This window comes from Fundulus heteroclitus, chromosome 10, assembly GCF_011125445.2.
Source record: "Fundulus heteroclitus isolate FHET01 chromosome 10, MU-UCD_Fhet_4.1, whole genome shotgun sequence".
Classification (NCBI taxonomy): Eukaryota; Metazoa; Chordata; class Actinopteri; order Cyprinodontiformes; family Fundulidae; genus Fundulus; species Fundulus heteroclitus.
In genome coordinates, this window is record NC_046370.1 from 5,065,985 (window position 1) to 5,093,061 (window position 27,077).

General features: G+C 41.4%; 1 protein-coding gene across 3 annotated transcripts in view; it reads right to left on the reverse strand.

The window, feature by feature from the left end:
- atrnl1b (attractin-like 1b) overlaps positions 1–27,077 on the reverse strand; it is a 101,524-nt gene that overhangs the window by 60,138 nt on the left and 14,309 nt on the right. For 2 of the 3 annotated variants that reach the window (XM_036141819.1, XM_036141818.1), the window contains 14 exons: positions 26,738–26,866; positions 26,136–26,344; positions 21,847–22,021; positions 17,970–18,057; positions 17,013–17,274; positions 13,601–13,784; positions 13,350–13,504; positions 13,059–13,143; positions 12,047–12,261; positions 11,820–11,938; positions 11,409–11,541; positions 10,470–10,657; positions 7,921–8,134; positions 6,805–6,996 (listed from right to left, as the gene is read on the reverse strand). In XM_036141819.1, the coding sequence (XP_035997712.1) occupies positions 6,805–6,996; positions 7,921–8,134; positions 10,470–10,657; positions 11,409–11,541; positions 11,820–11,938; positions 12,047–12,261; positions 13,059–13,143; positions 13,350–13,504; positions 13,601–13,784; positions 17,013–17,274; positions 17,970–18,057; positions 21,847–22,021; positions 26,136–26,344; positions 26,738–26,866 (2,348 nt within the window). The remainder of the gene's footprint in view (positions 1–6,804; positions 6,997–7,920; positions 8,135–10,469; positions 10,658–11,408; positions 11,542–11,819; positions 11,939–12,046; positions 12,262–13,058; positions 13,144–13,349; positions 13,505–13,600; positions 13,785–17,012; positions 17,275–17,969; positions 18,058–21,846; positions 22,022–26,135; positions 26,345–26,737; positions 26,867–27,077) is intronic. The other variant, XM_036141820.1, reaches the window with a different exon arrangement.

Here is a 27,077-nt window from a genome sequence, read left to right on the forward strand (position 1 = left end):
GATGCTCCCTATACAATCGCACCAAACCTGTGCTATTATAAAAGAGAATGGGCAAAGATTTCACTTTCTAGTCGTGCTGGTGGACACATAACCAAAAAGGGCTATGTAAAAAACATTGACTAAAAGAAGAGATGGCTGAATAAAAATGCACATCACACTTGTGCTACTTTGTGGTACAAATTAGGGCGGGCGATATGGACCAAAACTAATATCTCCATATCTTTAGGCTGAATATTTTTCTCTCTATCTAAAAAGGAATCACAAAAAGGAATCTCTAAATCAAAGCTTTATCCCAAATGTCTCACAGGCACATTGTTTTAACTAACAGCTGTAGATAATATATGAGAAATGGCTGTAAAACAACCTGCTTAAATATATAAAAATATAATTTCAACTCAACACAGACCATCTCCACATAAACGATATAGTCTTATATCTATTTTACAAAAATCTTGATATTCTTAAAATCTCGATATTTTTCTCAGCCCTAGTAAAAAGGCATTCAAGTTTTTAGTGTTAATTTAACAAAAGTTTGATGGATTCTTCGTTTACCACAACAGTGACTTTGATAGGTCACTAATTCAGTCGCAAAAACATCAAACTCCCATCACTGTTGCAAATAAAATCAAACTTGCAAAATGTCCTTTTTCAACTTCTATAGGACATGTAGTTTTGAGAGCATAGAGGAAACTAAATCCAGTTTCTTCTTTTTTTTTGTTTACACAAACTTGCCAATTAAAGCAGATTCTGAAACTTAATTTGTGTCACTATATAATATAAGCTGGTTATCCAGTGAGGCAGCAAGAAAACAGATCAGAAAGCAGGTAGGAGGGTAAGAAGCAGCAGCGTCCAGCATTTCATGGACGATGTAGTCAGAACCAAAGACAGACAAACAATCAGAATGTCCATGAAAACACCAAAACTTTCACATTTTAACAAAGTTTCTGAGAGGGATTTAATGCGCCACATGTTGTGGCACTTCACCCTAACTCTGGAGACCTGAAGGAGAAATGCTGCTCTGCCGTCGGCGAGACTCTTAAGGACACTTCGATTGCTTGACGAGTTTCAAAGCCGCCACTCGCCCGCTGAACAGACACCTCGGCGGAGAAATGCCGCCACTATTTTAAGACGACAAACATTGAGTGCTTTTACCTCAGTTTATGTCAAACAAATCTCCAGCTATTCCGCTAATGGATGTGAAACCATGACAACACAAGAGCAATCAGAACAAAGTAAGGCCATTTAAGTTTGCTTCGACGACAGGCCATAAGTGGAGGATTTCTGCAGAAAATGCTCTTCTAAAAAAAAAGATGATGTTTGGATAGAGGACTCTTGCTGTGCCACAACATAAAAGCATGTTGGAGAACAAAAAGTCCCTTACACACAGATCAAAATGCTACGGCCAGAGGCGTCTCCTGAAGAGGAAAAATAAATAGAATTTAGATATGTTGTTATCAAATGAACATATGCAGCCTCTGGTTACAGAAATATACCAGACATCGAAAATTAACTGTCTTACAACTTCTGTAAATTGTTGAGCATTTGTCTTGTTATTTATCAATATTTATCCTTGCAGACTCTCTCGTCGTTACATTGAAATGGATCTGTTTGCCTGACACTTCGTAGTGTCAAAGTTCTTCTGGGACGTTAACGAGATGTTTAAAAGATCACAAATAATGAGGAGCGTTGTTAATATTAAGTGTCTTAAATACAAAAAATTATGGATTGAAAACATGAAGATGCTCTACAGCAACTGGGATTATTCCTTAGCTGCTTCCTGCCTACCCAAATAAGGAGGTCATTCAACAAGCTACTGAAGCGAGCGAACCAGTCCACTAAGTTTAGCAAGATTTGTTTCTTATGTGCTGGTTTGTTGATAGACCAGAGGAATGTCTGCATTTGGTTCCATTCCTACCACTCGGTGGTTTATACCAGCTTTTAATTGCACAGCTGACAGCGTACATTTATTTAGGGCCTACCAGGTTTTAAAACAGTGACGCTACCTAGCATCACTGACAGCAACACTCTTTAATGTGGAAGTTCTTTATAAGTGAATAATTTAGCTAATTTTAATAGCAGTGAGGTATTTAAAATTTTAAAGCATGATGCATTGAGCGGGCGGTCAGAAGAACGCATGGCCTCACAGCCCCTCATTGACCGGTGTGTGGTGGGAGCCTTCTAGAAAAGAGAAGGCTCTAGGCTCTCAACTAGCTAATTAAAGATGCTACTATCCAGAAAGTGTAAGAAATGTCGGAATTTGTCACAAGAAATGTAGGAAATCGGTACGCTAAACTATGAAGGGTAAAACGTTGGCGGACAGTCAGAGCGGCTCACAGTGTGCAGAGAGTACTTAATGTACGCTTTTGTCTGCACGTACTTTAATAGAACCACAGTGAACTATGTTGTAAGCCAAACTATCAATGAGTGATATCAAAAAAGAGAGCACGCTACCATTAGCACAGGACAACATCAGCAAGAGCAAGACATTAATTATCCAAGTGGGTACAGAGTTCACTTTTCTGTCTGGAGCTCCTTTAAGCACCTCCTTTAGAACTGATGGTCCTCATTATTATGTTTTTTAGCATTTTGCAAGAGTGACACATTATTATTATTATTATTATTATTATTATTATTATTATTATTATTAGTATTAGTAGTAGTAGTAGTAGTAGTAGTAGTAGTAGTAGTAGTAGTAGTAGTACTACTACTACTACTACTACTACTACTATTATTATATGCATCGTCACTAAGACTAAGAAAGTAGAGCACATAACCCCAGTTCTAAAGTCATTACACTGGCTCCCTGTATCTCAGAGAATAGACTTTAAAATACTTCTGTTAGTCTATAAATCCCTGAATGGCTTAGCACCTAAATACATCACAGACTTGTTATCAGTGTAGCTCCACTTACCTGGAACAAACTTCAAGAAAACTGTAAAAGTGCGGAAAGCCCGAGTTCCTTTAAATCGAGATTAAAAACACATTTGTTTAAAATTGCCTTTGAATGTTCCAGTTAAACTGTTTTACTGTTTTTAATGTTCTTTTTTTGTTTCTACATTCTATCCCTACTTGCTTTTATTCCTATATTTTAATCATGTAAAGCACTTTGCATTGTCTCTGTACTGAATTGTGCTATATAAATAAACTTGCCTTGCCTTGCCTATTATTATTATTAATTATTATTATTATTATTATTATTATTATTATTATTATTATTATTATTATTATACAAATTGCTGTAGCTACATTAAAGAAAAAAATAGATCAAAACACATTCCAGCTAATTGAAAACCAGTGCTGAAGCAGGGGGAAACACCCTCCAAATAAAGACAAATATAACATGACCTTGCATATACCGCTCTGTAGTTTATGATCAGTTAAAAGGAATTTCTTTGGTTGGAAAAAAGTTCCACCTTTGCAAATAACAAGTAACCACTTGACCGAACTCGAGTCTAAAAAGAGCATTTGCTCCACAGAAAGCACCAGATGCAACAACAACTCTTGTAAAGCACAGCAATCATCTGCTACACAGTGCTGTACATTTCCCCTGCACTTGTGGTTTCAAATGCATTTATGTTCAATACACAGCCTAAAGCATATATTAAAGCACACACCCAGCACACACAAATTAAAAAAGGAACAAAGCAAAAAACAAACAAAACAAAAAAACTCAAGATTGAAACGTCTCTCCGACTTCAGCCAAGCAAACAGAAAGTGAGAGAAAAACAGAACAACCTTCCCTGTCCTTCATGCCAACAGACTAATTCCTCAAGACAAATATCCACAGCGAACAGAATCTCTGTGTCGCCCAACACCGGCGGACACAAATGAATTTAAGACGGCACTCCTGGGCTCCCTAAATTTGTTACTCTCTAAACTGATCAGAGATTTTTCTCAATGTGACACAACGGTGGGAATAATTCATACATCACGCACCGGCACCGAGCCGAACAGCTATGTCGACCTTCAGGTGAAGGAGCTCCCCAAACAGCTTACCGCTGGGTAGTCAAAAGCCATTTTCTCCTTTGCATGTGTCTAGTATGCATTCTGGCTTCGACCAATGCCTTTATATTGCCTTTTCTTATTTGTCAGTGGATCATCTCTGTGTAATTCTTGAAGACCAGCGTTTCAATAAATAAACTATTTGCATAACCAATCACGTTTTTTACTTTAATCTCAACAATCCTATTTCTCAAGGCAAGATCGGCAGCCATGAGGGTAGAGAGTTTCCGTATTGAGAATTGATAACCAAGCCTCAAAAGCAGGGGAAAAGGAGAATTAGATAATATTTTTAAAGTAGTGTGCGACAATACAAAGACATTGAGGAATGTCTGAGGAAATATTTTCTGCTCAGTCATGGATGAACTTAACGAGTGCACAGAATCAGCCAACACAAAGTTTTACTTTCCTGCATACGGAACTGATTTGTAACGTCTCCATGTAACTGCGCTCAGACCACATTTCTCCTAATTTTCTCTCCCACAATGCGGAAAACCTTAAAGCTGTAGTTGGTAATCCTGTTCAGAAACACTTTTTGGCTACGTTCACATGGCAGGTCTTGATGCTCAATTCCGATTTTTTGCTGAAATTAGATTTTTTTTTGGAGGTGGCCGTTCATACTACTTATTAACTGCGTCTATCATCCGACTTCTGTCTGAACGGTTCAAGACCGCAAAGCGACCCGCATGCGCAGATAACAGAAGGAGACGTCACACAGCAGCGCTCTGTTTACGGAAGTAATGGTGAAGGTAATTGTTTCTAAAAGTGTTCAATAAAGTTTAGTTAAAAAAAAAATGTGAAAAATAAAAAACGTGGATAGTGGCCGGCATCTCTCCTTCCTATTATTAGAAAGCTGTTGAGCAACAGGAGCAGACGATATTAAAACCACATCATAGTAAGACGAAGATAAGAGGTTGTTTACATTTTAACTGTTTACATAAATCACTGCTGCACCCTATCCTGAAATTTAATGTATTTTTCCTTTTTCAAGCTGTATGCAAATGAAATTTAATTCTGTACGCACTTTGTGCTTACAAAATGACAAATACATTTGTCTAAGTCTAAGTAAGAAGAAAGCAGCACCGCTGTTAACAACAATCTTCTATGGAGCGCTAGACGGGGGAGTGACGTGAAAAGTGGATAAAATGTGACATGAGCGTTCAGACAGCGGACGATTGGGAAAAAATCCGATACGTATCCGAATTAGTAGCACATACTGTATGGAAGTGGCCCAAATCGGATTTTTTTGGTAAGTGAAAGATCGGAATTGGGTCGTTCACACTGCCGTGAAAAGGATGGATAGGGGTGGCATTTCCCTGCAGTGTGAACTTAGCCTTAGTTATACTGGGTAAATTATCCTTCCATCCTGAAAGTAGTCAATATATTGTGCATCAGAAAAAGAAGATAAAAAAATAGTTCTTTGTGGGAGCTGCAGGCCTGTAAAAACAAAGAGTTTTGGTTCCTGCTCTCCCCCCTTTGTATCAAGAATGTCTTCGGTGTGGGCATACACGGATTGGATAGCCCTTACCCCACAAAATACCTTGAGTTACACGGTCATATAGGCCTTCTCCAGATCCATAAAACACATGAGAAGCATACTCCCATGACTCCCTTAGCAATTCAGCGAGGTTAAAGATCTGGTCCACTGCTCCACAGCCAGGATCCTGGGAGCCAAATGGAAAGCTTACCGCAGCGTAAGCTTCGCCATGGAGGCTGAGAAGTGTTGGAACACTCTCTCTGGTCCCCTTTCAAAAAATAAACCCAGACCACCAGCCTGGTCTGCCTTTCCAACGGTGTTGTCCCAGTCCTCCGTGGGACACTGAAGAGGCATGTCAACCATGAAAGCCTCGTAATGTCTGGAGCCCTTAGAAGCTAAGGCCAAATCTCATCCATTCCTGGCACCTGGGAGCTTTTTACCTACCTCTGGGACAGCTGCCACAGTAATGGATTGGCATTTTCCCTCAGGTCTTCATGCTCTGCCTCCTTCACACACGGTGACCGGATTGAGGAGATCCTCACACTGCTCCTTCTGCTTTACAATGATTTCCTCAGTCGGGGGTCTGCAGTAACCCTCCCAAAGCAGACACAGTTCAGGGAAGGCCCCGTTTCCCCCTTCTGAGATGCCCAACAGTTTTCCAGAACTTCCTCAAGTCCATCTGAAGGTGTCTCTCCATTCAGTATTAAAGTTTTTGCTTAATGCAGTCCTTCTGGTCCCCAAGGACAACCAAGCCCCAAAGGTCTCCTTCGATCAGTCAATTTTTCATCACTCATCAAAAAAAAACAACTAATGTTTCTTTTCACCAGAAACCTTTTACCTTTTCGCAATTGTTTTCTATTCTCTGCCCTACTGAACAAAACACATGTATATAACCAGAAAAAAACCCACAAACAACATTCACCACCCTTTAAAAAGTCCTCTTCTGCCTACTTCCCATTCGACTCCAGTCACCATTTCTTGATACAGGATTACTTAAAAGCGTCTGACGGTGAAGAGTCCATCTGAAGCGCAGTCAGCAGGGGCAGCAGCAGCAGTAGGGTGTGAGTTTATATGCAAAAGTAATTGGCCATTAAGAAGCAAAACAGCTTCCAAAGTCAATCACAGGAAACTAATGCGATTTTCCCCGTGAATCAAACACCTTCCACTTTAGGCTGTTTTCTTCGCCGTAACCCCCTTTTCTCTCCGTGATGAATATCGACCGATTACAGAAGCCAATCTGGGAGAACTTATTGTCCGTCGCCTTAATGTCAGACTCTAAGACTTCCAAGATGACTCGCCTAGATTAAAAGGCACCAGGAGACACTTACCCACGCAGTCTGCCGTCTGCCACTCCAAACACTGGCCATAGGGGAAGGAGATGACGTATGCGTTGGAGTCCACGCACCGCTGCGTGCTGCCGCACCACATGCACTCCATGGCCTGGCTGGTGCAGTTGGCACAGGTCGTGTGCAGCGAGCAGGGCTTCTTGCAGGACGTGCGGCTACTCTGGTTGGGGTTTCCTGTAAAATCACAAAGCAGCAGGGCCTTAAGGGAAGTTGTTCAGGGTAAATACGCATGCAGCCACAGACATATATACGTAGACGCGTCATAGGGCGCAGGTTCGCACGTCAACGTCACCGCAATATTGTATGTGGCAGAAAAAAGTTGAGTTCTGTTATTGTGAACATGGTTCAGAGAAGATGCCTCATTCCTGTGCTGCAATAAATACACACAGATAGATAGATAGATAGATAGATAGATAGATAGATAGATAGATAGATAGATAGATAGATAGATAGATAGATAGATAGATAGATAGATAGATAGATAGATAGATAGATAGATAGATAGATAGATAGATAGATAGATATTTGTGTGTGTGTATGTGTTATGAATATAAGGATCAATTTGTTAAATCTAAACATTGTGGTCTCCATTATTTCATAAAACCGTGTCACATGTGAACCTTTAGAACCAGACTTTTTGGGTGAGTATTAAAGAGGTAAAATTAATAATATGAGGAAAAAAGTCAATAAAGTAAAAATAAATAAACAAACACAAAAGTGACAATGTTATGATAAAACATCATATTATGAGAATTAAGGGGGAACATTTCCAGAATAATCACAGTTTGCAGAATTATTTCACTCCTGGAGTAATAGGGCCAGGTTAGATTATTTTAAATACTTTTATTCTTTAGGAGAATAAATTCAGGAGAATGAAGCTAAAGGGATACGGAAATAAACTTGTAATATTACAATAAAATACTACGAATACAAAGTATATTCAGAGATTAAAGTGCCTCTGATACTGTTTAAGTGACTAAGTAACTGCAGATTTGCCACATTTAAGATGACGGACGCCAAATGACACGTCTACTCTTATATTATGTCTATGCATGTAGCTGCATGGTTTCTGACGATTTCTGGTGTTTGTCAACCAACCGGTGGCTTTTTCACAGATGAGGCCGTGAGCGGTTGCAGTGCACGGATTGGCCCGTAGGCCCGAAACCTGAGGCTCCTCCAAGTAGGCACAGAAACCAGAGTCGCTGGGCTCTCCGGGCAGCCAGCGCAAGCTGCTATTGGTGAAGGGAGACATGTCCTCCCAGCCCCAGTACGACACGTTGATCTTTCTCAAGCCCACCCAGGGAGACAGTCGCTGTGGAGACGGAGATGAAGTTAGCGGCTATTTAAACAAAAAACATCCCAAATGCTGTTCAGTCACGCTGTGATAAAAATAATAGGAATAATTACTCCGTTTCCACCTGGGAAGCAAAGATGCCATTAAATGTCTGCTAAACGTAATTTCACAGATATGATTACTTATTTAACTCCGGGATTCGGCTTTAAATGTAATGGAAAAATAATGTGGAACCGCACATCAAGGTTCTGCTCAGAACAAACAAAGTTTGGAAGTAAGCAGACAGACAGAAAATGATATCCTCATGAGTGCAGCATGCATGACCAAACCATCAGACGGGCTTCTTCTTCTGCAGCTGCAGGAAGAAATTGTTGCGGTAAGGGTCAGAGGAAAGATCAGCAAATGTTTTAAAATATATAATTGAGGTCTCATCTGACCATAACACCTTCCTCGATACATTTGGAGAGAAGACCACGTCTCTCCAAACTCAAAGAGAGTGCCTTAGTCTTCATGGTGAGACACCTCTTGCTTAGTGGTTTTACAGCTTCTAGGGCAATTGCGCTTGTACTGACCGCCTATTTCCTCTTTACTCTTGTTTTATTTATATTTTTCTGATTTCACTTCACCAGCTTATCAATTTAGATTCAAAATATTCAAACTACAGGTTGGAATATACCAAAAATAGGTAAAAAGCCAAGGGGGTTAACGCTTTTGCAGGGCACTGAACCTTCACCATAGATGTGAACGTCTTTCATTTTGGGAATAAAAAAAAAAAAGCCATTCGAATGGCTTTTAGCAGGGTAAGATTGATCATTTAAAAACGTCTGGGTCCACATAGACACCTAGCATGATGCAGCCACTACAGTGCTTTGAGGGAGAGACTGATTACGATGGGCTAATCAGCATGTTCAGAGGAGTCAGGGTGAGTCAAACCTATTGTTGAGTGCACAGTGCATGAAGTGGGTGGAATAAACTTGTAATAAAAATAAAAACATGTGCAGCGAGGGTGTCAATTAAGAAACTTGTGCTCCAAAATATAAACCATAAAGTTGAATTAAACTTTGCAACTGCCAACACGAGCAAGGTAAATGTCTATTGAAAAAAAATGGTTATAGAAGTCAAAGTGGAGCTTCCCAGCCATGATGGAAAGAGGTATGTTTGAAGAGGTCAAGGTGAAGCTTTTAAACCCAACGCTGCCGGCTGTCAGGCATGGTGGTGGCAGTATCATGCTGATTATCTGCTCTGCTGCCTGTGGCACTGGTGCATTGCAACATGTAGGCAGAGTAATGACAAGACTACCACCAAATCCTTCCTCAAAACACCAGCTAGTCTACAAACCTTGCAGGCTAACAGTCAGCAACTGGAATTAAAGGACTAAAGGATTAAAGGACTAATGACTCAGCAGGATCTGGAAAAACTAATCCATGCGTTTATATTTAGTAGAATTGATTACTGCAACGGTGTTTTCACAGGTCTGCCTAAAAAGTGGATCAGACAGCTGCAGCTGATCCAGAACGCTGCTGCCCGCATCCTCACTAAGACTAAGAAAGTAGAGCACATAACCCCAGTTCTAAAGTCCTTACACTGGTTCCCTGTATCTCAGAGAATAGACTTTAAAATACTTCTGTTAGTCTATAAATCCCTGAATGGCTTAGCATCTAAATACATCACAGACTTGTTATCAGTGTATCAACCCTCCAGACCACTCAGGTCTTCTGGCTCCAGCCTACTCTGCATACCTAGAACCAGAACTAAACAAGGAGAAGCAGCATTTAGTTCCTATGCTCCACTTATCTGGAACAAACTTCCAGAAAACTGTAAAAGTGCGTAAAGCCTAATCTCCTTTAAATCGAGATTAAATCCACATTTGTTTAAAATTGCCTTTGAATGTTCCAGTTAAACTGTTTTACTGTTTTCAAATGTTCTTTTTTTTGTTTCTACATTCTATCCCTACTTGCTTTTATTCCTATATTTTAATCATGTAAAGCACTTTGCATTGTCTCTGTACTAAATTGTGCTATATAAATAAATTTGCCTTGCCTTGCCTGGAATTGCCCCGACTTGGACCCTATTGAACATTTGTGGTCTAAGCTTGAAAGGTTGTGAGGAAAAAGAAGATTGTTGATTACTATGAAAGCCTGAGGTCAAGTTCCAACTTACCAATGGGTGTTTAGTGGCACCGTGAATATTTTTTGACCCTGCGTTTGTTAGAGACACCCCAGAATAAATTACATTTATGCACCCAATTCTTGTTTTTTATGTTGTATAATGACAACCAATTCAAACACATCATTAAAAGTCCAAACTAATTATGACGATGATGCCCATTAGGATGCAAACCGTGAATTTTTACCTTCTCTAGCTCCTGAAGCTTTTTAAGCTCCTCAAGTACAAAGTCCACTTGCTTGGAGTTGGTGAGAGAAGCAATGTTCCCGTTGAGGTTCTTGCAGTAGTGCTGGGCGTTGTCGTAGCTCTCACGGCTGGAGTTGATCCTCAGACAGGCGTCGCCCACCTGACTCCAGCCCTCGCTGCACTGTTGGGCTGGAACAAAGAAATACACTATTATACTGATGTTTCACAACAGTCAGAGTCATACGTATGGTTGCAGAAAAACTTGATTTAGTCAGTGAAGTTTTAAAAAAAAAAAAAAGTTAAGCCTGTGCTTAGTATTTAATTTTCTAATTTGCATCTATTGGTCTTAGATAGGTTTTGTTTGTGTGTGTGATCGCCAAGTTCCCTTCATGCATGACAAATCAACACACACACACACAGGCGTTAAACAGATATTATTTGCAGCCCCCACTGAAATCCCCCTCAGGCGACAACTCTTCATGAGCTGAAAATTACGGATAAAGTGACAGCGCCATTTCTGCAGATTCTGTCGCGGATCGACGTCAACGGCGCGGCCGGGTGGGAGGAAGTAGCTGAGAGGTAAACTAAATGCGCTGGCAAGGCTGATAAACAACATCAGGATGACAGATAGAAAAACACGTTTACAAAAACCCAGGGGAAAAAAAAGAAAGAAAAAAAAAAAACACATCTCCTGTTGTGTTTGAAACATATAATCCACAGATATCTTTATTTAATGTGGCGATGTGATCCAAACCCTGACGGGGTAAATTCTGGGAGTATCTGCCTAAATAACGCCCTCAGCAGTGAAAGTCATCCGATCTATTTGTAATTTCGGATAAGGCCAACGTCCTTGACTTAAATTTGGAAGAAAAAAAAAAAACATCGGATCAACATCCCGTGCATGCATTAGTCTTCTTCATGCTCCCCCTGACGGGCTTACCAGGCAGAGAGTGGCACTGCGAGTGATTCTGCTCCCACTGACAGTTGAGATTCAGGGAGCAGCTCTTGCAGTTGGCGAGCTTGCTGCACACCTGCTCGATGTGCACCGGGCACTCAGTGAAGTTCTTCACGCCCTGGAAGCAGGGCAGAGGGAGGGTAAAGGGTGACGACAAGAGTGGCTGTAATTTCCAGATAAAACGAGGAAGGCTGCATCTGTTTGGTGAAATGAACCCGTTCACGAGCTCCGTCCAGCTTGTGCTAACATGCAGCAAACTGGACAGGCTTGGTAAACGGCTATAAATATTCACAACTACCAGGCTCAGCTTAGATCATCTCTTGGAAAAAGACATTTTGCGTACGGTTCAACATGCTAGATTAAAAGAGCTCTGCTGCCCCCTGTTGATACACTTACATAGGTGCAGTTGCTGGAGGCAGAGATGCACTTCTTGTCGTCGCACCACTGGCAGCCTTTAGTGTTTGCTGTGCAGCTCCCGCAATCTGAGAACCTATAGCACCAGTCGTCCACTGTGGCTTAAAAAAACAACAACAACAACAACAACACTTACTTATTAGTACTTTAGTCTGGCTGACGCTTAAAAATGTGAAAATATAAATCCTGCAAAACATGTTCCGTCTTACCTGTTTTAGAGGAGCAGAAAGTTACGGAAGTGGAGCTGCCATTAGCCATGCTGGGCTCCCAGGGGACACAGCGCCCTCTGCTCCAGACGCAGCGGACCCCTGGCCCGGCATTCACACAGCCCTCCTCTGCCAAGAAGGCCTGGCAGCTGGGAGGTCGATATACGAGCACGTCATTCAGCAACACACTGGAGAAGCCCCCGAACACGTACATAGACCTGACAAAAAACAAAGAAGCATTTAATTTAATCACAAGCCGAGCTGACTACCTTAAACACTGCAAGAAAGGGAACTAAAAGTAAGTAAAATGTCCTTAATTTGAGCAACTAAATAAGATTATCTGCCAGGGGAATTAATATTTTGACCCCTAAAATAAGATATTTAGATAAACTGCACTTGAAATAAGATGATGGAGATGAGTTATTTCTTATTTAAGTGCAAGAATCTTATTCCATTGGCAGTTCATTTAAACTTACCTGCTCAATCAAGGACAAATACGCTCATTTCAAGAACACTTTACTTACTTTTAGTTAATTTTTTGCAGTGAACCCATTCAACAAAGCCAAGGCCAAGACAGATTTATTAAAAAAAAAACATCTAAAATCAGATTTCATCTTACTTTAAATAATCCTAGTTTAGACTTTCATTGGTTCAAAGGGTGCTTTCTGGTTAAACTTTGTTTAGGATTCTCTTCCTAAACCCAACAAGGAAATTAAAACGGTCCTCTTTGAATTTACTGCTGATATTTCTATGATGATCTGGGTTCAAATAAAAAGAAGAAATGGCCGGATGAAGAGCGGGAATGACGCATTGGCAGATGGATGGACAGATGAAGGAACAGGTGGATGGACACGTGGATGGATGGATTTGTGTTTAGACAGAGCCATAGACAGATAAGCAGAAGTATGGACAGATAAATGGACGGCTTGATAAAGAGACAGACTAAATAAAAGACTTTTCCATTCTATATTATAACCTTGTATCAACCGTGAAGACATCGGATTTAAAGACCTACCCGTTGCTGACGACAGCCGTGTGGCCGAAACGGTTGACGTCCCTGTGCAGGTCCGGTTTGGGTAGGAGTGTCCACTCATCACAGGCTGAGGAATACAACAGTGGCTTTCTTTGTTAATTTCCAACAGACTAAGGCATTTTTTTGTGTTAAACCCAAAATGTCTCATTCTTTAACACTAAAGTAACAGCCAATGTAGAGGGTTCTCATACACAAAGTGAAGAAAAGCATCACCTTCATAACATAATCCTTTTTTTTTTTTTTACTTGCTACATGTTGCAACGCGAGACATACCGATGTCGTATGCGAGGAAGTCAGCGGAGAAACACTTGGCCCCGTTGCTGAGTGACGTGTCGTTATGCGTGTTGCCGCCGAAGACGAGCAGAGTGCCGCTGAGAAGCACCGCCGAGTGCAGGTACCGCGGAAAGCCGCTTTCTCTCAGAATGAACCTGTGAAATGGGCGCGACAGGCGTGTGTCGGGGACAGCTGTGTGACACAACATCTGTAAAGGATAATGGATGGCGAACGCAGCTACGATGATTTACCATGTCCTCGTGTTCACGTCGTAGCGGTAGAGGTCGTCCACAAGGCCGTACTTGCCGGCTGGGAGAGCTTTATAGCCTCCGTGGACGTAGATGCTGCTGCTGGAGCTGTCGTATGTGCTGCTATGGCCGTAACCTCCCTGGGGAACGGCCCCTTTCGTCTCAGGTACCACCCACACTTTGGATCCTGACAAGAAAACATATGAGGAAGAGCTTGAAATAAGAGGAGAAACCTCTTGCAGCTGATTCAAGTTTCCTCCCACACATCAACTGGATTTAAGAAGATTTTCATCTTAATTAAAACTTACTCTAAAGTCCCGGTCAACACTGGGCAGATTTTTATTAAATTAATCAGCCAATACTAAATGATATTAATGATGCTTCTTATAAGATATGCTTTTCAGTTGCAGTATTATTAGATGTTGAACCTTTCCACATCTTCTCCCCTTAAAACTACAATGTACAGTTATTGCATTGCAAAAATAAAACTAAAAATAAGTAACATTTTCTTGAAATTAATGTATTTGCCCTTGATTTGAGCAGGTAAATAAGACTATTTGCCAATGGAATAAGATGTTTGCACTTAAAATAGGAACAATTCATCTCCAGCGTCTTATTTCAAGTGCAGTATATCTGATTATCTTATTTTAAGGGTAAAAATACTCATTCCATTGGCAAATAATCTTATTTACCTGCTCAAATCAAGGTCAAATACATTAATTTCAAGAAAATGTTACTTATTAATAGTTCTATTGTTGCAGTGTGGGATTTAATGTAAAACGCAAACAGAAAGTATCATCAAATTACTGTGAAGGGGAAGGAAAACACACAGATTTTAAAATCTTTTATGAATAAATATCTATGGCATACAATTGTTTTGTATGCCATAGATGGTGGTGTAAGAAAGTCCATAGATGCCATAGGTGGTGGTGCAGAAAGTTGTAGCAAAACTAAACTCCTAACTTACTGGCCTATGTGCAAAAAAAACAAAAATGTTTTCCAAGTGTGCAGCGGCAGCATCATCATGTGTGTAGATGCAGATCAGAGTTGATGAGAAAAGACAGATGGAGATAATTACAGGGAAATCCCGCTTAGAGACAGAAAAAGACTTCAGATTTGGTTGAAGGTTTTCCCTTCCAGAGGGACAACAACCTACACGTACAGTCAGAGTTACAAGAAAATGGCCTAGTCAAAGAACAGAACTCAATGTAATTGAGAACAGTTGGCAAGACTTGAGAAAGGTTCCCAGATGCTTGAGCTACTTAGCCATGTGCAAAAAGTTAAGTTTGTCTATCACAAGAAATTCCCGTAAAATATAATCTGGGGTTATAACATGATTTAAGGTAAAAAGGTTAATAGCTATGAATATGTTTGCAAGGCAATACAAGAATGGAAACAAATAAACGGCAGTATCGGCCAGTTTTAGTCGTTTTTAACATATCTGTACCAACCCCATAAGTAAAACTGGGCTGATATTAGTAACCCATGTTTATTTCCTTTTAGCTGCCCTTTGTGCCTGTATTTCAGCAGAGGGAGGGCAGGCGGTTGGTCATGAGGCTTTTGTTCGGTCATGTGACAATGACAAATGAAGCAGAGATTTAAAAGAAAGCAGTGTGTAAGTCTAAACCACAGCTCAACCTTTTAGAAGTTGAGATCTACTTCATTGGTACAATGGTGTCATACGAAAGCCTACCTGTGCTGACCCTTTGAACTAGAAGAATCAGAGCTCACCTTAACTTTATGTAATATAAACATGTTTTTAACGCATTTATTATTTTAAATCTACGTAAATACAAGTATGATTAAAAAGGAAGAGCAACTAAATAAAATAACATATTAGATGCAGCTCACTGGAGGGTTGTAGTATCGTTTGAAAAGGCTTGAGGGCCCCACATATGGTCCCTGAGGGCCACCATGCTGGTGACCCTAGACTATAACCCACGTTCAGAAATTAATTCAGTTAGCATAGTTTTCAGTCGGTACAAACTCTTACAAAATTTGACCGCCACAGAAACACAAACACACATTGGTAAATATCGGTTAATAACAGCAATATGAATATCCAACATAAATATCGGCTCAAATTTTCATATGAGTGCATCCCTTGTATTAACAAAAACAAAAAACTTCAACATGAAAGTTCAAATCTCAAGGCAAAATTTTATTTTTTTCCTTCAACTGATGTTTCAGGACAGAAGACAGAACTTTTATGGACAGGATTTCTAGGCGCAGCCAAGGTGTTGAGGGGATCCATTTTGGTGGCTTTAGGATTGCGTCTCTGCTATTTGCGGATGACGTGGTCCTAATGGCTTCATCAGGGCGTGATCTACAGCTCTCACTGGAGCGGTTCGTAGCCGAGTGCGAAGCGGCCGGGATGAAAATCAGTGCCTCCAAATCCGAGACCATGGTCTTGAACCGGAAAGGGTAGAGTGCCTCCTCCGGGTTGGGGAGGATGTGCTGCCCCTAGTGGAGGAGTTCAAGTATCTTGGGGTCTTGTTCACGAATGAGGGGAAAATGGAGCAGGAGATCGACAGGCGGATTGGTGCAGCGTCTGCTGTGAAGCGGCGCTGTACCGATCCGTTGTGGTGAAGAGAGAGCTGAGCCAAAAGGCGAAGCTCTCGGTTTACCGGTCGATCTACGTTCCTACCCTCATCTATGATCATGAGCTTTGGGTCGTGACCGAAAGAACGAGATCCCGGATACAAGCGGCTGAAATGAGTTTTCTCCGTAGTGTGTCTGGGCTCTCCCTTAGAGATAGGGTGAGGAGCTCAGTCATCCGGGGAGGACTCAGAGTAGAGCCGCTGCTCCTCCACGTCGAGAGGAGCCAGTTGAGGTGGCTCGGGCATCTGGTCAGGATGCCTCCTGGACGCCTCCCTGGTGAGGTGTTCTGGGCACGTCCCACCGGGAGGAGGCCCAGGGGAAGACCCAGGACACGCTGGAGGGACTATGTCTCCTGGCTGGCCTGGGAACGCCTTGGGATTCCTCCTGAGGAGCTGGCCCAAGTGGCCGGGGAGAGGGACGTCTGGGCCTCCCTACTGAAGCTGCTACCCCCGCAACCCGACCCCGGATAAGCGGAAGAAGATGGATGGATGGATGTTTTTTCATATCGGCTCTTAAAGTCAGACAGTCGGCAACGTTTGTCCTCTGGAGACAGAAACAACTAATCACACATCGGGGTACTAAAGTATTCTTAGAAATGATTTATGATAGTCATTTTTATGTCCTCCTAACGTGTCATAACGCCTACACAGGAATGATATGCTGATACTGTTCCCCAACTTTATGAATTGTGTCAGCTGACTGAATCAGTTTATATCAGAGTTTTGGAGAGATAATAAACTATATAATTTCTCTGCTCAAATTAAGCTTAAAACGGGACGACTGGGGGTTATTTAACCCAGGAGCTGCCACTCACTCAGGTTGTACTCCTGGACGTTGCTGATGTAGCTGTAGATGGGGGAGTAACCAAAGATGACCAGCATGATGGTCTCGCCGCTGCTCAGCTGCACGCAGTGGGCCGTGTGGCCCTCAACGGCGTAAACCTGAGCTTGGGCCGGCGAGCCGACGAGGGGGCTCCTGCGCTGCCACGTCCGGTTCGGTATGTTGAACACCCACAGCTCGTCCGTCACGTTGCCCCAACTGGCTTCCAGCTTCCCACCAAACATGTAGATATCATCCTGAAAGGCAGGGGGGGGGGGGGGGATTAGCTTGATTGGGGCTCTGGCAGAAAGCATGAAAAGAAAGCTGCAGGTCGACTCTGCCAAATCGTGTTATTAATTAAAAATGTGTTACCAAAAGAAACAAAAGCAGCACACTGACTTCTTTAGGGCTGCGGAATATGTCAAAAAACAACCTAGTCATTTTAATATGGTGTGTGTTGGCTGGTTTTCAGTATTAGAAATCTGCATGCCAATAATATGTTCAGCAAGTTGGCTGGAGTCTCGCTGCTAACAGAGAAGATAAACCCCAGGATGTTAGACAATAACAGAGAAAGATGAAAGCACTGCATATCTGACAAGGAAGGGAAGAGTGAATAGGATGCAGATTAATATCAACCTGTATCATCGTCGCACAATATTCAAAAAGATCACAAATCAGAAGACCTGCAGCCGCGCAGCCCTAAAATATCTGTTTATCAATGATGCAGGAAATGAGTGAATTCCCACAGATAGTAGATACAGCTTCCTGTTTAGTAATGAAAATCATCGAGAGCTTTTTTTCCCCTCTTGCTTATTAACAGTTGGACTGCTTTTGTTGGTGTTTTTTTTTTTAATTGAGGGCCATCAGCAGACAGATGCTTCTGGAACATACGCGTCTGTGAAGCCAAAGCTGCATCACAGCATGTCCTGTGTGTCCGTATGCGTGTAGGTACCTGGTGGGCAGCAAGCGAGTGTCCGTATCTTGGCACAGGGCCTCCGCTGACGGGCACCGTGCTCCAAACGCCACTCTCCAGGTTGTAGCTGCAAATGAAGGGACATCACATTTCAACTAAAAACCCCCAAAGTGTAGCATGCAATCTGATTTAGGATACGTACAAAACATACTAAAATACGCACGCGGGGTGTTCCCCTGTGAGGATGCGTTGACTATGTGGTCGGATCGTTTATTTAGAGCAATTTAAAGATAACTGTGTACGTCGCAGGGTAACTTGGTGCCTTGCCTTGTGCAGTGCTGCAATGCATTTCCTTCCTGTCTAACAAATTGATACGATTAATTTAATCTTGATTGCTCTTCAATAAGATTAACTGCATGACTATAGGCTGCTTTCCTGAATAAACATTATAATTTTCAGTGACACCCCTAATTAAAAGAACATTTACTGAAACGGCAGAGATACAGGAATGATAACAGTTTTCTGTGTCTGTATGAAGTCTAGAATAAAGCTTGGCACACTTCTACCAAATCATACAGGTTTGGGTGCAGGTTTACGACGGGGTATCATGTCAGAGGGAGAAAGGACAAGGACTGGAGGTGGGTTGCAGCAATACTTGCCCTTACTCGATTTCCCCAGAACATATCAGACATGAAATTTCTTGCAGGTCTACTTCAGTCGTCAACAGTAAATGAACAAGCGTAGGTCACACTGGATGACAGACCACAGCTTAAAGCTCGTCACCTGAGATTTTCTTTCACAGCTAAATATTTTTTCCGAGAAGTCAATCTGGCGTAACACGGATCCGCCTTCTGCACCTGTCCGTGTGCACTGCTGGTCAGCTGGCTGAAAGAAGGCTTCCTTAATTTGTTCAGATACTGCTGGCCTGCAAACTAAAGGAGCGACACTCGGCAGTCACATTAAAGCCCCAGTTAGCAAACATCAACAGCTAGCCGGACCAAATAACCAACTAATACCTGCTTGGTTGCCTCTCAGTGTTACTTTAGAGAAGATCCAAAGCTAGAATATTCTATAAAATAAGCTTGTTCACTTTAAACCACTACATTTCTTCTTTAGACTGTCATAATCAAAACACAGCACTTTTATAACATTATCCTAATAATGAGTAGACCGTAATAAGTTAGCAGTATCAAAAATAATTGTTGCTTTTTGTCACCAGCATGTGCTCCAGTATCTGCTTATACTGGACAAGACTGTCAGTATAATAAGTTTGATAAGTTTGTATTGTGTTAAATTCACAATAAGAGGCCTTAATAGCATAAATACTCATAAAACTTGAAATTATTCATTTGCTTATAAAAAAATGCTTATAAAACACGCTGAATGCATTATGAGTTGAGTTGGAAATGAAAGCAAATAGTTAATGTTAGTTTTTTTTTCTTTCTAAATTATTGCATCAATATAATAAAAACACGAACCTGTGGCATTTTTAATCCCCTTTATATTTTACAATAACGATCTGGTTAGATTCACTGATCACGCTAAAGGTTTTAACATCTTTCTGGAGAAACAATCAATTTAATGTATGTAATATGTCTTATATATACACCCTCATTCAATACATTAGAATATGCATTCTTGAAGCAGGTATTAAGCATACATTTCATTATGCTCACATTCCTGTATTAAAACTATTTTTATTGTTCTGATGTAATATTCTACTCTTAAATTTCGTGTTTGTAATTAGCTATAAGCAGAAAAGCCCCATGATTATCAGAAATAAAGGGTTGAAAACATCTGTTTGTGTGCATGTAATCGTTTGCAAGTAATTTTACGAATTGAGTTACTGAAATAAATTAACTTTTAAAAAATATTCACTATAACTGAACGTGACCGTTTATGGTGAATATATATGGTGACAATAGAAACTTAAACCCCTGAGTGACGGCAAATAAATAGAATCCTACATTTAGATTTGATACAGTCTTTTTCCTCCCATTTTGTGAACAAATTATTTAGTTTTATAGAATTAGAAAAATCCTTTGTTCAGCTGCAGCCTCTACAGCAGTGACGAATGTGCATAATTTGCATCATTTGTGCAATAAAAAGGAACACCTGGTCGCAACAACGCCCTGTTGTTATTCACACAAGATGGAGCAGGAACAACAGGAATAATTGCACCTGGTAATGAATAAAGACTGAGCAGATTGACAACAGCGGCTCATACGGAAACACAAACCCACTAAGAGACCAAAAGTTTCCTCAGTGCTAGCTTACACTACAAGCTGTTCACAGCAGCCTGGGCACTTTCTGAAATGATAAAAGAAAAACCACATGTGATCGATACGTGGGGCAGCGGCCAGCTGATTCTCTCGGATCTCCCACTAACAAGTGATTTAAAAAAATGCATGTCTGGAATGGTCTTTTCGCCAAAGCAAATCAGACAGACTCAGAGAACAGTGGTAATTCTCCTCTCTGCTACACATCCACAATGAGCAGTTCCCCACATGTATAAGAAAACCTGCAAAAAACAATGATGCAGCTATTGCAATGTAATTTGCAATTTTATTTTAAAGGTTCTATATCATGAAAAATCAACGTTTTTTTTTTTTTAGCTTTTAACTATTTTTGCTTGATTCGTGCATGTCTGAGTAGCTAATCCTCCTTGTCCTGGAAAACGAGTGGCCATGACCGGGTCGATGTAGAGCGGTCATTACTCGGCCCCTTCAGGAAGCAACTGCCTTCAGTGCACCTAGTCTTGTCTGCAAGCTGACTTCTCTTGGTACTTGTGCGTTCACAAACACATGAGAATCCACCTAATCCTGCCTCAACTGTTCGGGATCAAACCAAAAAAAGGCTTCAGCCCAATCATGTTGCATAATTATGGTTTAAGGCGGGACATACAGCTGTGACCAAAGCAAGAGCTGGCGAGCCGACAGCTGAACCAAAATAAAACATGGCAGCGCAGGAGGACGCACGCAAAGCTACTGCTACTGCTATGACTTTTTTTTTTTCAGAATCCACATTTCTTTTGAAAGACGAACAGCAAGAAGTGCCTTGAGCAGAGTAACTTGTTGTGGTTTCACATAGTGCATGCTGTATACGATAAGATACCATATCTAGATAAAATGTTACAGTGATGAAATCTTATAGGTTTTTACTCCAGGACCTTTGGAGCCGTTCTAGCGGTTTAAGTGTTGCTAGGGTAGTTTGTGAGCAGAAAGTGACTCCATAAGAGAAGTGACATCTCCATATAGTTGACTTTGGACGGCTTAAGCCTGGCTCACACGACAAGATTTTAAAATAGTCGGCAGATTTTCAAAGCCTGAGAGACACCACACGTTGACATCAGACGGAAAGTCTTGTGAATCCTCTCAACATCAAACATGAGTTCAGAGTAAATAAACATGGATGACGAGAAAGAATAATGGCGACAGTTTGTCACAGAGAAAACAACGTAGTAAAAAACAAAAAAAGCTGTTGGTGGAGACAAGAGTGGAGACAGTGCGAACTTACGGCTAAGGAATTAACCCCGGTTCTCTACAACATGAGTGCGGTATCTCACTATGGGAACACATCATAACGAGATACCGAAACGAAATTTGAAAGAGAATGGGGTGGATCTACGTTTGCTGCACTATGATTTAGAGGTGTGCGTTGTTTTTCTCTCATTACTCAGGGAATCCCTCACCTGAGCGGACCAGATCAGAAGAATATCTCTTAGGATAATCTTAAGAGTCATCCCGATGATCGAGGCCAGTCGGAAGGGGAAGATCGCGGCAAAAAACGGGCTAATTATCCCGCCATAAGAACCAGCTTTTAAAAATCATGATGTAGAAACTTTAAGCTGTCCAGCGTCATTCAAAATAACCATCGGGTAAAAGAGAATAAAAGCGACTTGGTAACAGTAACTTACTTCAGAATCATCTGGAATGAGCTGTAGTTAAACGTGTATCCACCCACCGCCCACATGACCTTCTCCTGCACCACGGCCTTATGGGAAGCCCTGGCGAGGGATGTGCCGAAGGGCTTGACGCTGGGGAGGATCCAGAACGACTCGGTCGAAGGAACGGTCAGCGAGCAATCTGGGCCTGCAGAGACGCACGGAGCAGAAAGGGAAGGCAGTATGAGTGGAAATGCAAGTTAAAACCCCAATAATGCAACACAACAAGCTCTTTGTCACGGTGCCCTTTAAAAAGTCATATCCTCTGAACTCTTCACATTTTCTCATGATCAACAAACTTAAATATGGTTTATAGCTTTTTTTATGATAGACCAACACAAAGCGGTGCCTGACAGTGAAAGTTCTTGTTTTTTAAAAGAGATCTCAAAAAGTGGAGTGTGCTTTTGTTTTCAGCCTCCCTCTAATGTGATACAACTAAAGTCCAATAGACAGTAAAAGGAGTCCATCTGTAATTTAATCTCAGCAGGAATTAAAGCAAACCTCTTAGGAAAGGCCACTGCAAAATCGGACCTAAAAATAAGTAAACCTTTCTGAAAATTAGTGTATCTGTCCTTGATTTGAGCAGGTAAATAAGGTGATCTGCCAATAGAATAAGATGTTTGCACTTAAAATAGGAACAACTCATCTCTATCATCTTATTTCAAGTGCAGGATGTCTAATTATCTTAATTTAGGTGTCAAAATACTCATTCCATTGGCAGATTATCTTATTTATCTGCTTAAATCAAGGAAAAAAACACTATGTTTAAGAACATTTTGCTTATTTTTAGATCCGTTTTTGCAGTGAGAGGTTTGCTAGAGAACGTTGGGGAACAAACGGCATCATGAAGAACAAGGAACGCAGCAGATGAGTCAGAAAGAGAGTATAAGTGAACTGTAGATCTACAGAGACATGACTATCCGTGTAAACTAACAGGCCGCTCAAGGACAACATTAGTCAGGGAAGCAGCAAATGACCAATAGAAAAACTCTGGAGGAGTCGCAGACATCCACAGCTCATGTTGGAGAATATGTCAATAGAACAATTAGTCGTGCTCTCCAAATATGATGTTTTTGGAAGAGCTATTGTTAAAAGAAAACCATCAGCGGTCCAGTTAGCAGTTTAGCACCAACCATGTGGGGGACAAAGCTACCGTGCGTAAGAGGGGGCAAATTTAAACTTCTTTGGCCCACATACGGCCACATCATATGTGGTGGAGCCACACCCTGTATACGTCCTCCCTACAGTGAAGCATGTTGATGGCTGCATCAGAGAGAGTTGATGGGAAGATCGACGTTGACCAATAGAGGGCAATCCTGGAAGAAAACATGCGGCTGGCAACTAAAGAGGCAAGATAAGAGAGAAAATGGCTGAACACTTCGGTTTCTAGTCGTGCAAAGATGGTGCAGACATGCACAAAAAGTGGTGGTAAAAACACATGCCACACTTTAACTTGTTAACGATGTTACCAGCAATGCATCATGTTTGTGTTTGTTTTTTAGCAGTCCCAATAAACTACACCCAAGTTTGTGGTCGTTATATAACAAAATGTAAAGAAGTTGAAAGGATTTGCATGTTTTTTGTGATGTAATGCAAAACATTACATACTCCTTATGTTTACTGTCTTTAGGCTGCAAATTCTTAACCTGACTCTAGCCACATCTATCTGGGACCTCTTCCATAGAGAGTGATTTCTCCCACCAATTTTATTGTCCAGCCAATCAGGACGCAGGGCTGGAGTTTCATAGATGTGACGTAGTGGAGAAGCGACCGTGAGACTGTTTTGACTCAGACAGCAATGACGGCTCACATCGAGGAAGCAAGCGTTAACATTGATGCTGCCATTTCTTCTGTGTTGTCCAATCTACCTAATATTGTTTCATTAAAAGAACATCAGAGAACGGCTCTGAAGGCTTTTGTTGGTGGAAACCATGTTTTCGCCCTTCTCCCGACCGGATTTGGCAAGTTTTGTTTTCCGGTGCCCGTGGCGGAGCGGTTATCGCAAACCATATTAGGAGGCCTTTAGTCCTTGACGCGGTCGGCCCGGGATAGACTCTGACCCGCGGCGCTTTGCCGCATGTCTTTTCCCCCCTCTTGCTGTCAGCTCACTGTCAATAAAACGCGTGCCACTAGAGCCGCAAACACATTTAAAAAAAAAAAAAAAAAAAAAAGTCTCACAACGTCACGGGTTGGCTTCGGTGTGAGTGGTTGAAAAAGCACGTTGATAAAGATGACAGACAAGTGGCTTATCCAATCATATGCAAGGATTTTTGATAAGGCCCAGCCTTCAAGAAAGGCAATTCCTATGGCGAGGTCCCAGATGGATGTGAGTGAAGCTAGGTGGAGCGAAATACATCTGGCTAGAGTCAAGTTAGCAAATTCTAGCTGTATATTAGAAATATTTTCAGTAATTACTGTTAATTAGAACCGCAAACATGCCTAACCTGAACACGAGCCAGAGCTAATCCATAAGCGATGAGGACGAACAACAAGATGTCAGATTTTAGCTGGTATTAATTAATAAAGGGCGTACTGAGGAAGTGCACGCCACTCAAAAATTATTCTGTTTTATCTTGCAAAAGCGTTTGCTTCCTTCCAGCTGGAGAAATATAATAAGGCCCAGGCAACATGCTTAATAACATGACACCAATCAGCATTACAGCGGGACGTAACACAACACAGCTGTTAATGACATCACCAACTGCAGATGGAGAGACGGTGGAGAGAAGTTTGTAAGGAGCGAGGGGAGGGGATCTTGCAGCCCCTCCAACACGCCTCAGCAAAACCTAGCAGGTCCCTTTTTTTCTGACCACTCGGGCTGTCGGCTCAATTAAACCTCTGAGGTTCTGCTAGGGTATCTGGTGACAATCTTTGCATTAGCAAACCCCCATAAGTCCTGTAAAAATGCTTAGTGGAGCCTCCATTTATTGGATGAACAAGTCCAACACGCTCAACAAATGCTACATTAGATCCAGATCTGATTTATTGATAAATGAAGTCATGACCTCTAGCTTGTTTCTCCTTGCAAACACAAAGAATGCTCACACAGACAACTCATAACTAACAGGGTATAAGATTTCTGTAAAAAGGTGCGTCAAATCAGCTGTAATGGTTGTTCTGTGTGTCTGAAATATCCATTTAAACTGTCCCGAGTATCAAAGAACCACTATAAACTTTCCTTTTAACATCTTTAATAGTCAAAGAGCCCGGCTGATGATTGTAGCCAAGGTCAATTATCCATCAGTCTGAGGCAGGTCCAGTTAAAACACATATTCTTCGTGTGTGAAACGATTTTTTTAAGATTGTGAGCCATAGATTAGGATGAGTAACAACCAAGGAGGCAGCTGATCAGTTTCCTCTCTTTGGATCAATTTTGGTCTCGACCAACTTCAACCAGAATCATCTCACTAAATTTGTAGTTGGCCCACAAAACAAGCGACCATATTAAAGGCATTTCTTCAAAACCGCTCAAGACAGTTTTATGCTTCCGAATAAGCACAGGCTGGTTTTCTGCATCTAGTCGCACCACTTGCCTACAGTAGCCCGCAGTTGCTGAACACTGCTGGTCAGCTGGCTGAAAGAAGGCTTGGGAAGTAACTAAAACATTATTGGTATGGCGCTCTTCACAGACAAATACAATAAAATGCAAAACAGAAAATAATCCAGTAAAATAGAGATATACAAAACTTAAAACATCCCAAGTCTAACTAAAAGTTTATTAAAAAGAAAAATGCCTATCTGCTCTTCAAAGGTAGCCTTAGAGTCCAAACTCCTGACTCACTGCACGCCCTCTGACGTTATTTAAGCATTTCTCTGTTACTGATTACTACAAACACGAGTTCTTAGGTAATGATGCTGATCTAAAGGAGATCTGATTTTTTTTGCAATCTGAAGTTGGAAACCATCTGATTCAGTCACATGCATCTCTCGTTTATTTTGCTTCTTTTATGCTTTTCCTTAAGACTGTGTCAAAACAACAACAAAAAACGGTTTTATAGGCAACCTAATTATAGAGGCAATACTCATTTTATTTTACTAGAGGCAGGAATAATAGCCGCTTTTTATTTTAAACAAAAGCAGTTGGATAACATTTTGTGACAATACAACGAAACCCCTGTATTTTCACTCAAGGTTATCAGGCCGTAAAAATCCTTGCCGACCTATGCCAACTCGTCCTTTTTTTTTTTTGACAAATACATCCAGCCACTTCCAGAAGTCACCAACATATAACACGTAATCCTTTCCCCCCCGTGGGCTCTCACCTTGCCAGCTGTCATTGCAGACACACAGCTTCTCGCCGGTGAGGTCGCAGTAGCCGTGGTCGGGGCTCCCGCAGTTGTTCCTGCAGTAGGGGATGTCGCAGGCCTCGCCCTTCCAGTACTTGTCACATTCACAGTACACTCTGCTGGCGGCCGAGTTCCCAGGGGTGCATTTCCCATGACCGGAGCAGTTATTGGGACAAGAGTTTATGCTGAAAATAAAGATGGCTAGCTTTTAGTGAACGTTAACTGCACAAGGGCGGTGGTGACGCATAGAAAAATACTCAATAGTTACATTAGACTGGATTAAGTAATTACCAGCTGCTGTTAATATTTTACTCACCAAAAAAAAAACAATTAGAATAGCCTATTAGTTATACCAAAAAAAGTAAAAAACAAAGCAACTGGACTTGTTCTCCGTAGTAGAAGACGTTTCGCAGCTTCCTGGAGAGGAAGTGAAACGTCTTCTACTACGAAAAACAAGTCCAGTTGCTTTGTTGTTTACTTTTTTTTGGAATGACCATGACCTGGATGACTGAGAACCTTCACCAGCCTATTAGTTATATTTGTTTTCCAAATTGAAATGTTTAACATAAGACACTTACGAGTAGAATATGTTAAATCCCGTCAGATTATAGGCAGCGTCGCTGAAAAAGTGTAGCAGTGCATATCCAGACGTCGTCTCAACTTCAGGAACCGTCTCATTTCCTCGGATTTCCGGTACGATCAGCCCGCTGCCAAGATATGCACAGAAAAAATATACCTGTTATATACCTGTTAAATATACCTATTCTCTTTTAAACACGTTTACGCTACAGAAGCAAACCCTTAACTCTGTGCTACGTTGAACAAGGAACAAGTGCACGAACAGATGATAAGCCCGGCAAAGCCTGCAACAGCCGAGATAAAGATAGCCAGGAAGATGACGCAGTCACCGCCACCCCA